At 40.1% G+C, this 13,960-nt stretch overlaps 1 protein-coding gene across 9 annotated transcripts in view; it reads left to right on the forward strand.

Moving 5' to 3' along the window:
• Nucleotides 1-13,960, forward strand: part of tanc1b (tetratricopeptide repeat, ankyrin repeat and coiled-coil containing 1b) — a 110,754-nt gene that overhangs the window by 61,989 nt on the left and 34,805 nt on the right. For all 9 annotated transcript variants that reach the window (XM_020713038.3, XM_023950780.2, XM_078939592.1 and 6 more), the window contains one exon: nt 2,951-3,271. In XM_020713038.3, the coding sequence (XP_020568697.2) occupies nt 2,951-3,271 (321 nt within the window). The remainder of the gene's footprint in view (nt 1-2,950; nt 3,272-13,960) is intronic.

Consider the following 13,960-nt stretch of genomic DNA (forward strand, 5'->3'; position numbering starts at 1 on the left):
AATGCAACAACTTTTTGAGGAACTAGTCTCAGGAAGAACGCTTTCCTTGTTCCTAAGGTTTCATAACCCAAGAGGTAACTGGGGAAAGATTCTACCATAAAACCACCCCCGTGGGGGTTGTAGTACTGTTGGGAAAACCTGTGTTGAGCATTTCTGATTGGACATGCTTTCCTCTGCCGTTTTATGTCCTCCGTTTTGTCTGGGAAATCTTAAGTTTTATTGCCTTTAAGATGCTTTTTATTTTTATATTGTTTGAGTCTGGACTGAAATTTCTAACGAAAGATTCAAAACGGCTCTGAAACTTTGGCTGCTTTTTTACGTTTGGGGGCATATAGAAATCAAATAAGTTCTGAGAAATGTGTAACATGAACTAATCAAGTATCAACTCTGTCGCTAGAACTGTTGGGGAGGAGCGGCACAAATGACTCCATTTGTCTCCTCTAATCTGTAACTTAAACCTCAAACGCAAAACGCTGAAGTCATTTCTTAGTTTCTCACTAAAAAAGCTCTTGGGTGGTAAAGTTTAAGTGCTTTACAAAAGTCCCAAAGCTAACAAGGATATGGAACCTCTACATTTTACACCATTACCTAACATTTTAAACCAATGCCTGTCATATAGGAGTTTGAATTTCTAATATTTCTGTGGTTGGAAAACTGATTACTATGAGTCAGTCATTCTGTTCCCTTAAAGTAATATCATCACCAGCTTTTGAATATTTTATGAAAGCTGTGTTATTGTATCTTCCAGCTGCAGGGGCATCGATCCAAATCAAAATGAATTGTTTTAGAGAATTTTGTGAACTTCATCTGTCATTCAATTTCTCAACTGGATGATCACAAACTTGGAAAGTTTTTGAAATGTTTTTCCATTAGTTTCTTTGATTAAAGGACGTGGATGTGATAAAATGACTAAAACTTGTTCTTATCTATGCATATGTGCTGGAGTCTTAAGATCCTTTAAAGCCCAGTCAACCTGTCATCCTTGGATTCCTGATGATGCATGTTGGCATCTTCAATAGAAATCGTGTTCCTGGTATTTTTAACATGTTTTTGTGTCATTTTTCTTATATAAGGAAAATTAAGCTCAAATTAGGACTTGTCAGTCTGTCTTTATTCAAATCATTGTGATTTAGGAGCAGATAAAAGTGTATTTGGAAAAAGGCTTTTGCAGTGATTTAGGTCATGCATTCAGTGGGTCACAAGCTTCCTGCTCCTCTCCATTCTGATCCATCCCCTTGCAGACAGATAGATCTATGTAGATCTTTATTTTTCTCATCTGAGCTGGAATCTGGATCAAAACTGTACAGCTGGATAGCTCTGATATCGCTCGCCTTTTTTGTTGCAGCGATAATGTTAAGTTGAGTGCCGGGAGAGTGTGTAAACAGGTGGAGGATGGGAAGTGGGGGCAGGCTTACTCTGTGTCGACACCACAACTTGGAGGCAAATTCCTAAAGAACTCCTACCATTCTGCAGGAACTGTCCCTGAAAACAACACGTATTTTTGAATTTAAGCTAAAAAAGACATCATCATAATTTAAAGACCCCTAGAAATGCTTTTAAAATAAATCAAAAGAAGATTGAATTCAGATGTCCTTCAAAATGCATAAATCAGAAATTTGAAGGTGTAATATTTTCAGAGACTAAATGAATGCTTGCACAGACGCCTCCATAGCCAACAGAATAAAAGTGTGTGATTGAAAGGGAAGTGGTCATGTCTAATACCCTGTTTAAATACCAGCTTTTCCTCATCAGTCCAGCAGCTTCAAGAGGACAGAGCGACGTTTGACGCCGAATCTCCAAGTATATTTAATCTAAAAAGCATGCAGTTTAATTAGATTTAAGATAGCAGATTGTACAAGGCCATTACTCCTGCTTGGTGGTTTGGCAGTGAATGAGTAATATTAAAAAGCGCCAGACCTCAGCATTTCATCCTCAGCCTTGATAAAGTGGGGCAGGACGGAAAAGTACAAAGCTGCGGTGCACAAGTCAGACTCCTGCCTGAGATTAATGTTCCCCTCTGTCTCAAGTTTCACTCTGACTGTGCTTTGATAAGCACATTAATTTGGCCCTGGACCGCCTTAAAAGTTCTTTTTTATTGCATTGTCTTAGCATTTACTGAAGAGATCCACGTCCAGCCTGAAGGAGGACTTTTACGTTCATCCAAAGTTTAGGGGTACCTTACTTTTCTTATATTAAAAGGGTTTTGTGTGTTAGTTTATGGACTTCAACCTTATAAGAGATAGTTTTAACATCTTTAAAGCTTAAACTACATTTCTAACCAGCCTGCTGATATGCTTTTATAAACCAGCTCACATTTGCCCGGAACGGCAGAGGATTTGCTCCGCGGATCTGGTTGTTAGATTAATAATGGTGCAATGTGCTTTTGCATGATGAAATCCACATTAGCAGGGTGTTTTATGCAGGCTCTGCCAGCTGGTGGGTCACTTCCAGTCCTCACACTGTGCTAATATTTTAGTAACCAGCTGCCTGTCATTGTGTGGATTCAGCGCTCCACTTAGCTTCTGCAACAGTGATGACGGGTCTGGTGGCACTGGAAGGAGTCAAACTTTTAATGTCTTTCCTGGACATACATTTTCTCTGCTTTTTGGTTCTTAGTTAATCCCTTTTTGAAATGATGACTAATAAAGAAAAATGCTCCAAAAGTGCCAGCTAGTGCTGAAAACGGACACAAGCTTATTGTTTTTTTTATTGAATTTATATTTAATTTTGCTTCAAATTTCAGATGAACTTCTAAAGACTGTTGATAAGGGCCATGTGGAAAATATGTAGTTGTTTCAAAGTTTGATCACAGATCAGAATCTGGCAAAAGACTTCAGCAGATCAACATTCAGATCACGCTAAAGCAAATCTATTTGTCTCGCTTCTTTCACACACATTGCACGATCAGTTATCCGATTTTTAATCTTCATCTTTTTTATCAACCTTTCAGCCACCATCACCAGCTCTTCGGAGAACGATGACCGCAGTGGCTCCAGCCTCGAATGGAGTAAAGACGGCAGCCTGAGGGGAAATGGGCGCCATGGCCTGGCGCAGTGTGTGCGGGCGGATACATGCTCTCCTGTGGTGGAGGAGGACTCCAGCAGCGCTGCAGCCGCTGAGACCCCCTCCAGGACGGACCACCAGCTGCAGAAGATGTCGACAGGATTAACAGGACCAACGCAGGCTCAGAGTCACACACCTGAGGGAGCCAATCCGTACCTACCGCAGACAACGTCGTCCCTCATGATGCCACGACCAAACTCTGTGGCGGGTAAGAAGCTTCTGCAATTCACTTCTTTTTGTTGAGATGTTAGGAAGTCTCAGGGTGAAGTCTGTTTAGGTTAGCTTGTTGCTGGCACTCTGTAGGCCGTGCAGATATTTTGGAAATACAGTTTGGTTGTTGGAGGTTGTCTAAGCAGGAGTGTGGGCTTAGGCAGCTGTTGTTGAGTGTGCCTGCCATGTTGAACCCAAGCACAAGTCTGGCTGATCTGCTGTGCATTCCTGCCCTTGAACCTCCCTGTTGTGGTTCAGCTCCCCATGTCCACACAGCTGTCACAGTTGTTAATATTCCTTGCTACCCCTTTTCCCCACATTTCTATTCCCTTGTGCCCCTCACTTTGCTCCCCTTTGTTTTGCTCCTGTTACCGTCGACCTTGGCTTGTTTTTGAACGTGTCTTTGAGAGCTGTTCTTCACCGATCTGCAGTGGTTTCTGTGATTTGTAAAGTCAGAGACAGTTGTTGGAAGATATCTAATACGATAACAAATCACCAGGTTGTCTTTAGTTGAGTATACAAGCCCACGTTGGTGATATGACTGCATATTCAGGCTTTCCACACCTCCTCGGTTTAATTTACACCTGAAATGAGAACAATTTCACCATGAAGGGCAGGTCTCTCAAGGGTTGCTGCATAGCAGTCAAGAAAAGGACAAAGCATTAGTTTAAAAAAGTTGTGGGTTTCTTAAAACACTAAAATGGCTGTTTAGCAGTGCACTGACACTGCCACTTCACACCACATGAACAGCAAATTCCACCAGTGGGGTTCAATTTCAGCAGCAGGGTCGAGCTGGACAGGACTTCAGAAAGATGCATAAAGCACAAGTGGACTCAGGTTAAAGCAGCTGCCAACACCGACTCAAGTCAAAGTCAACAAACTCGTAAGACAACACTAAACCATCACCACTCAGCTTCTACTCGCCGCTGGGTCAATGTATTCTCAGCTCTTTCGTAATATATTCAGTTTATTTTTTTAATTTGACCATGTGATAAAGCATAACAGTGCAGACACTCTGGCTCATAAAGCTAGCAGACCCAGAAGGACTTGGCAGAGCCCGTGTAACTGTTTGTGTGCTCCGAGTTTATGGGCTGATGTCATAGTTATGCTGCGCTGCCCTCCAGGGACCCTCACAATTCACACCTTACATTTTAATGCTGCGCAGCAAAACCCGGGAGAGGACATAGACAGAGAGTTTGTTTTTAGCGTGGTTGGGGCTTCTTCACGGGGAATTAGTAACTAACTGAAGCTGATGAATAGATTTGAAAATGAAATGATAAATGGAGGTGATAGGAATGGGAACCTGGAAACAAAGGTGTTTTCCTTTTTAGTTTAGTTACTAGAATTCTGGTGATATTTAAACGGAGTGGTATAAACTGGATGTGTAATCCCAGCCTCATACATTTTCATCAACGACATGAGCAAATGTTCTGAAATTCTCTCAATAAAGCTAACATTTTCAGAAAAACCGTGGTCAGATTGCTGTTGGGAATGGTTTCTACCCAACACGTTTCAAACTGCAGGTGGTGGCACAAGGCCACGACTGGAAGACTGATCCAAATTTAGTGCTGACATACTCCAGCCGTGCATTTTGGTATCAGTGGGGCTAAGATGTGTGCAAATACAGGTTGAAAATGTCCTCTAATGTGCAGTTGCATTGGTAATTATACATTCATTACTCAGAAGCGAAGTCATTGTATGCTAATTGCACTTCAGGCTTTTGTTTGTTTACCCTCCTGCTGTTATAAGTGGATTGAGTGCATTCCATTGAGCTGGCTTTATAGTGGTGTTTGAGGCTTCACTGCGACCAACAGTTGGCCATTGCCATAAGCTAAAATTGCTACCATAGAAATAGTTCCTTTTGGATGGTTTGGACTTTCTTTAAACTGTGGCTGAAGTAGGAGCTCTGAGCAAACCGAAATCTGTCTAAGATGGTCACGAGTTCCTGGGTTATCCAGGGATCTTTGCTCTTACAGAGGATAGGATTGGCCTTGGGATGCTCCAGGATCCAACAACAGCAGCTCTGAAAAACATCAACTTTCCTTTTATCTGCATATTGATAAATGAAATGATGACATATAAAAATGTGCACACAAGTTATTCTAAGTTCACAGTGGTGTGAGGGTTCAAGCAGGAACCTTTCTGTCCTTGAAAGCGCTTGAATTTGATTGGATTTTTTAAAGCTTAAAGTGGTTTGAACTGTTGATGAAATTCTTTAAATTTTAAACGTATTTCCTTCACTGCTAAGATTTATCTGACTAAATATTATTGAAGAATGACATTGAATCTGTATTTCTATCGTGAGCTCACCCTATCCTTGGAAAACCTTGAGTATGTTTTATCTTTTTTTCTTTTCTAAATATGTTTTTCCATTTACAAAACCCAGTTTTTGTTGTTTTCTAGCCAAAGGACTTAATTTGATATGAATAAAAAATGTAAACAATACTGAGATAAATATGTAATTAAAGTTGAAGTATGCTTAAGGTCAGGCAGTCAAATATAATTATTCCTTCCTGTGTAAAGCATATGATATTTTTACTGGTGTCGTGTTTGTTTTACTTTAGTAAGTTCAGTTTTGTATAGGATTTCATTCTACATATCCTTCAAGGATTTTGTTTAACTCGATAAATTTGGATAAAACTAGAAACTAAAGCATTTGAGTTCTTATATTCTGAATATGCGAAATATTGTATAAAACCGATAAAACTCTTTGCATTTATCAAACCTAAACACATAAATGGTGTCAGTATTGCTCATGCTTAAATGTGCATTAAGCCAGGCTTGTAAAAGATGTTAATGTACAATGAAACATTAAGTTTCCATCATTTGAGAGACTAATAACAATCATTGTTTACTATTTCCTGAATAAGGTCCTGTAGGCAGCGTTAAAGTAGTCATTAAGTGGTACAGCCATTTATCTGTTGAAAGACACGATATGCTGATATGACATATATTTTGGTCCATTAAACATATGTGATGATAGTTTTCCTCCTTTATGGCTGCGTTAAAAGTCCTGTAAAGAAAATATGTCGTTTTATTGTTGAAAGTTTACTGAAACAGCTTTCAAGTTACGATCGTAAAATGAATGCAGTAAATGGTAAATTTAGTCTCAAAGCACCTATGAGATGTCACAGGCGGCGCCTAAATAACACACACTCTTTGATATCAACATGAATCGGCAGATTTGAATGCAGAGAAAAACATTTTTTTTTTTTTATCGGCTTTGCACCTATGTGTTGCGTAATGACGCAAAGCTGGTTTCCTTCGCGTCCGAATCCGCTGGAATTGCGATAATTGCATAAATGGTAGGCGACTTATGGTAGTCTGAAGAATGTGTTAAAGGGATTGAGCAAATACCTGGGTGCCTCACCTTAAAACATTTTGTCGTGTGACGCGAAGAGGCAGGAATCGGATTACCCCCTGAGACGGACTGGTGACTTTTCCATTCTGCAGCCTGCTTTTGACCAACAGGAGCTTGGAAAGGCTGCAGCACCAGTAAACAGGTTTGGAAGATGGACGGATGGATGGATGAATGAATGAATTAATGAATCGATGAATGAATAAGTGAGTGGATGGATGGATGGATGGATGGATGGATGGATGGATGGATGGATGGATGGATGGATGGATGGATGGATGGATGGATAACAACCATACCTAGGAAGTTCCCACCCTAAATCTTGACAGCCAATCGGCATTTCCGTGAATTCCTACAGTTGAAGCGCCAAAGATAACCTGTTTTTTTTATAATCTTTTATTTTACAATGACATTGTTATTGAAAGCAGACAGTTTTTGGAGCCTGGTTCATTTATTGAGACACCAAACATTTGCAATTTTTTTTGAATTGATTTAAATGATTGTCAGTATTTGCAGTTTATGACCATTTTAGTTAGAACTTTTTTGGCAGAGCTCTCCTCTCAGTGGTTGAGTTGTTTAGAAGAGCTGAGGGATGGATGGAGTTTAACAATCACCCGCTCTGCTCTGTGTTTGTTTCCTGCAGCACACTGAGTGATTGGAAGCACAGACTGTTTGATTGTCCTCCAAATGACGTTTTAATGGGTATATTTTTATAAAAGGGAATATCTGAATCACACCAGCGCTTTGTTGCAAATAATGACATCGTTTGCACCCAAACCCACGTCTATTCAACATGAAGATTATCTTTGGTTTTAACATATTTGCGAGGTCAATCAGTAATTACAACTCATATCTGGTATTGCTGTAGTAGATATTCATAAGTAATGGCAGTTTGAATGTAACTTTTTAAGCTATCTTTGGTTTGTACTAAAGCAGAAAAAAACAGCTTTAACTGCTATTTTAACATCGCCTTTTTTTTTAAATCTGTTTGTACATGTTTCTGTGGGGCGGGGTCTATCTCTAGTGTGGCCCTTTAGGAACAAGTATTGACTAATGAAAACAAAAAGAAACTAGTAAGCCATTAAGCCTTTTTTTATCTTCCCACACTCTGGAAAGGTCACAGAACCATTTTGAAATGTCTTATTTCAGAGAGTTTGGTTTGATCTTTTAGCATCACAGCAGGAGCAAACGGAGATCCAGAGATTTGTGTGCCTACCCTGAGTTTGGAGCTTCTCTTGGCTGCACTGCATGGTTCCAGCCGAATCTGTTAAATTCAACGTCTTAAAAGAAGATTGTACAGTTAATTATTTGCTGCCATTCCAAGGGCAATTTGTCCAAGTTGGACTGCCAGCAGTCCACTCTAGAGAATTCAGTAATCGCTTTTAGAGGAATAATTGCGTTGTGTAAATATCTTAATGTTTTTTTTCTTTTTTTGTCTGGCACAGATTTTCTGCAGTGAGTTATGAGTCAAATGCAAAGCAAAGCCACTCTCTTATTAAAGAATATTTATTACTTTAGTTTAAAATGTTTCCCTTTGTCATGTTTAAAACACTGGGGGGACTTTGGAACCAATTTGTTTAAGCTGTAATTATAGCTACTGGTAAAAAAACAGAGATGGTGTTTTTCTGCCAGTTAGTTAAAATATTCTGTCACATGTTGTTTTTTTCCCTAAATCAAGAAAATTAACATATTTTAATGAATCATTTTAGCAAATCACATTATTTCCAGCTCTTGTTTATTCTCGGTTAAATTGATTATAAATGATAATGGCAGAAACTGGCTGAAGCTGCAAAAAACACCAAATGATAATATTGCATAAGAATGCATCACGGCGGTTAATCATGTGTACTGAAATCCATTTGGAGGATCTTGAACCGTTATTTGTCAATTATTTTTGTCTTTTGTTTACATAGAAGAAACGGGGGAAGTGAGTAACGGGAAGCTGCTCACATGCCATGGAAAGGATTTTGCCCTTACAAAATTGTGGAGTGGAAACAGTGTTTTCTTACTTCTCCTGCAAATAAGCGTTCCAATTTGGAGAGCAAAACAACCAAATCCTGGTTTTTACACCAGATTTCTGGCGTGCACATGGTGTGCATTTAGAGTGTTATATTTTAATGCCATCTCTCACTTTAGCAGATTAGCGCATCAACAGCAGCTGCGCGAGATGCGTATTTTGGCTGCAGCTCAAACAGTGCTGCAGCCGCTGGACCCCAAGGTGTTTCTATTACACAATGTTACAAAAGAGATCTGCTGATTTTTTGGGTTGTGAAGGATCCAAATCTCGAGTCAAACTGTGACGTCCAGACAGGGAACACCTGATACCATACATCTCTACACTGACAACTGGGTTTAAAATCAATAAATGGATGTAAACTTGATCTTTTCTTAGAAAATCAATATCAATTCCCAAATTTATGAACTGATTTTAATTTAAAAGATTTGTGTTTTTTTCTAATAATATATATTTCAGTTAGTTTTTATCGCAAAATTTATAATTCTGTTAATGAAAATTTCATCCATTTTCATTTTTTATTTTAGTAGCTATGTGAAAATTTGTTTTTCAAAAAAAAAAAACAGGTTTTGAAAGAAAACGTAAAAAATAACAATGCTGTCAAATCAATTTAAATCATATAATTGAATTGTTTTGTGGACCAGTAAATCAAATCCTTTTAGTATTTTTTGACTGTGATACCCAACCCTAACAAGTTAAAGAAGAGTTTTAGGGAGATGTAAGAATTGGGAACAGCACAACTGTTTTGACGTTTGGTGATCTATTATGGGTCACCATGCAGGAAACTAAGGACACAAACATGACTTGGTTTAGGGAAGAAAAAAAACTATTTAATAACTAAAAACTGCCATTTAAAATGAGTAAAAAGTAACATATCAGAAGCAAGAGTCAAAAACCTCAAACATGACTGTAGACTGTACAACTTAACAGTCTAACAGATGTAATTATGGTTTAATCCTGACAGAAACATTCCATCCACTACTGCTGTTTTTTTTTTATTAGAGTATTGTATAACTTTACTTTATTTTTATTTATTCTTTTTTGTTTTACCATACCTTCATTTGTTTTGCACGTTTAATATTTTTTTTCACACCTTGATGGCTGATCCCTGGAGCTGCTCTAACAATTGAATTTCCCCACAGCGGAATCAAGTTAATATTATCTTATCTAGTGAGAAGTTAAATAGATAGAATTTGATGAAAAACAGCTAAAAACCAGTGCCAAAGATGTATTTTTACAGAGACAAGCTGCTTTTTTGCACTTAGAGAAAAGATCTAATGCAAATTCTGTAGTAATGAAAAAGCTTAAATTTGTGCTTAAAACTGTCTTGAAGAAACAAAATAAAAAGTGAATCAGGACTCTCGGAGCTTGCATCACAGGGAATTATGGGAATCGATCCCCTTTGCCTGCTTTGGTCAAAATAGGGTTGAGCACGGGTGTTTCTTTTGCCTATGGGTCCTTTCATCTGGCAGTTATGTTGTTTCACCCTTAGTTATTTCTTCCTGTTGTGTTAACTTCTTTTCAGCACCATGAGTGTGGGAAGGGGAGAGGATGATGACACCTGTGCGATGAACAATGTTTAGCATGTCAAAATAAAAGTCTTATCACGTGACTCTGCCTCTGTTATAGCATGGCAACAGTGTTTGTGAATACGCCGGTTTGTGAATATGTAGCCAGATTTCAAACCGGTCCGTTGTGCATTAAGGTTGGGGACCGCTGTTGTAGCAGACTGGGTGGCTGTTTGGTCACGTTCTAAGTTCTGGAGTTCAATCAAGCAGAGATGCTGCTTAGCCCTCAGTTCTGTCGCTCAGCCTGTCGTTGGGGAGATTGGACCAATGGGGTTCAGCTATGGGCCGAATAAGGGAAATAGAAGGGCTGGTTCGGGAGGGGTGGAATAAAAAGTTGGGAGAAGCGCTCTCAGAGGGAGAGATTCAGGAGTTGCTGTACTAGTTGTATAGCGTTGGTTATGGCCTGCAGTAACCAGAATAAAGCACCTTAAAAGAGATTAAGTCTCTGTGCCTGAGTGTGGGAAAGGGACTCTACAATATTGTATGTCTCTCACAAAATTGCATTTAAAAATATGTGGCGTTAATGGCTCTCTCGGCCAAAAAGGTTCCAGACCCCTGTTTTAGATATATGTAAAGTACATCTAATCAACCCCCATTTCTAATATGGATCTCTATCAGCCTATGAAACGTTGGGATGATGGAGGTTTTTCCAATTTTAAAGCCATTTTTTTCTTGGCCAAAGATTTGCACTTGCTAGTCTGTAATCTATACATATTTCATCCTATCTGCCCTGTGTGGAGCTGCCTTGAAACTTTGCGTTGCCTGGTTTGTCAGAGCCCAGCCTCTATTATTCTTGTTTCTTCATTTTCAGCTTATTAGCAGAACATGTCATGATCTTTGCTTGATGGTTCTTAATTTTTTCTCCCATGCTTGGTAGTTTCTTGATGGATCTACTAGATGTGACTTGAAAATGTAATCCTAGATGTGTCATTAGTTCTGGATGGTAATTTTGGCGCTCACCGGCCATTGACTTTCTTTCATCCACCCTCCTCTTCTGTCTTGTTTTGCCAAAGTCACTTTGTGCGGTTTAGTGTAGAGTTTCTTCTCTTCTTGTGTGTCTTTTCCCTGTCTGTGGGAGAAGTTACAGCTCTGAGTTTAGTTTCAGCCGTCTGGAATAACTGATCTGTTCACATTAACGTGTTGCTACTTTTCCACTTGGGGGGGCTGTATTTATCTGCTTTTTCAGCACAAAGGTGCTCTTTAGGTGCTCTTTAAGTCACCTTGTGGTACATCCCTAATCCAAAGGAAGAGGAAATGGGTAACATAAAGACAAAAGTGAAACTGGGAGGAAGTATATTGCAGCTCAGGTGTTAAATGAGCATTAAAGTAAAAAAGGGAATTAACAGGGTGTCTGTGGATCCTTAAAAAGTCTTAAATGTAGTTGAACTAAAATAAGGGCAATGTGAACTCCTGTCTAAAAAAAAATAAAAAAATTCTAGGATCAGGGCTCCAGACTGCGACCAATTGCTCGCATTTTGCGACCAAAATTTGAGAGTGTGCGACTGAATTTTACATCCAGTCGCACATGTGCGACCAGTAAATTTGCCTCCCCCACCCTCCGTATTTTTTTATACATTAAATGTGGAAGGGGCACGTCAATGATCAATGAAATAATCTGAGACGCGAGCGCATACGCACGCAGGCAGACACACAAACTCGCGCACATACTCATGAAACGCGAGCACACACTCTCGCGCGATGCCCGTCTGTGAGGCGGCCACTGCGTGTGAGAAGAATAAGTCACTGTAAGTGGCTAAAATATGTGGAGGGGGCGGGGACTAGAGATATTCGCGCGCGCGTAAACATCTGTGGGAAGGAAACGGAGACAAATATAGTCACAACCTGATATGTGCGTCTGAGCTATGAGCAAGCGAACTATTGATTCATTCTTCCGGCCTGCGGCTAGTGTACCAGTGCCAGAGTGTACAGCAGGGGTCTCAAACTCGCGACCCGCGGGCTATTTGCGGCCCCCAAGATGATATTTTGCGGCCCCCGCCTTAAATGAAAATTTAATGTTACTGCAGCCCGCCAGTTTTAATGAATGACACTTTTTCATTGTCGTGCACGGAGATGACCAACCAATCACAGTGGGGTAAATGACTCTTGGGGGCGGGACAATGTCAGGGCTTGAAAGCAGGACACCTGACAGCCCCCTCCCTCCCCGGACCACATTAAGTAGTTCCTTACTTTCCTTTCTAGAACGTATCTATTCGCTCGTAATTTTCTAAATACATGCAGTCCGTGCTGAACTTTTCTCTGGGTCACACAGACCCGGAGGAAGGTTAAGTTTTGGTTACGGTTACGGCGGCGCATCAAACGGTTTATGCACGGCTGTTACGGCAGCACACCGCTCCCGCGGGAGTCGGGTCAGCTGAGGAGAATAAATGTCCCCCACGTACGTGCGTGACAGCTAACGGGGCTTGAAAACGGGGCTACGTGGGGAAAATGCAACGATAGACGTGTTTGAGATGAACCGGCACCTCTCCTGGATCGTTGGGGAGACCGGGGGGGGGGCGCTGTGGGATAAAGGCGAATCTGCAGCAAGACTAAAGGACAACAGGAAGTTGGAGTTGTCCTAAACATTCAATTTAGTTTTAATATTCCTCTCCCCCTTAGTGTGATCTGTGTTATTATATATTTATTTTACGATTATTTTAATGTTTTGTAATGCATGTAGCCTTTTTTAATGAATTGGTATTTTAAATTATTTTAATTAATCACTCAACTACAAAAACCATCAGGACACATGTCCCATAATGCATTGTTTTGTAGTCTGTAGGGCAGCTTTCAGTCAGTTCAGTTTTCAGCTGTGTCCGGGTAGGTTTGCCCCTTGCTCCCACCCCTTTCTCGCAATATTTTTGTGATGATTGACAGTTGATGTTGGAGCAAAAACAAAAATATATGTCTCACACCAGGTGATCTGCGCAGCGTTGAGTTCACCTGGGTGACAGCGGTCCCCACCCTTTAATGTCTTCTTGTAGCATTTTCCTCATGAAAGTCATTAAAAAAGAAAAAAATAAGATTGAAATTGCATTTCTGAGTATTTATTCATATTGTTGAGAATCAGGAGCAATGAAGAAAACAAATGAATATAATTTGATGGAAAACAGCTAAAAACCATTGTCAAAGATGCATTTTTGATTAGTGGTTTTCATTTTACCTTTTTTGTTAACAACGGAAATATTTTGGAAAATCTACAATGGGCGGGTCACAAGCCCCCTCCTCTGCTCCATTCTGATGCGTCCACTTGCAGACAAATAAGTCTGTGTATTTTCCTCTTCCTAACCAAAGCTGGAATCTAGCGAAAACCTGTACGGCTCACTAGCTGGGGACAGGCCTACACTGTGCCAACAGTCCTGCCCCAAAACTCGGAGGCCAACTTCTAATGAACTCCTGCTGCTCTGCAGAAACTATGTCAGGGACACATGCTTTTTGATTTTTGGCTAAAAAGGGCATAATGATCATTGAAAGACAACTGGGAAAGCATTCACAATAGATCAGAAGATGATCGGAGCGGGACTTTGAAGCATTCCTGGGTTGTTTTCATTGGCTGGTGAGAGGGCAAGCCTCAATCTGATTTGCAGAAGGTCGAGCAGCTTGCAGAACTTTGCTGAGCCTCCTGCAGGGGGAATGTACACATGCAATTACACTGCATGAACAAAGCCAGACAATTCAGTGCTGCAACCCTGCTAAAGCTCAGACACTTTTTTAATGAAAAGTGAAATGAGCAAATTAACACGTAATTAC

The sequence above is a fragment of the Oryzias latipes genome, chromosome 21 (assembly GCF_053564925.1).
Source record: "Oryzias latipes strain Hd-rR chromosome 21, Olatipes_Hd-rR_3.1".
Classification (NCBI taxonomy): Eukaryota; Metazoa; Chordata; class Actinopteri; order Beloniformes; family Adrianichthyidae; genus Oryzias; species Oryzias latipes.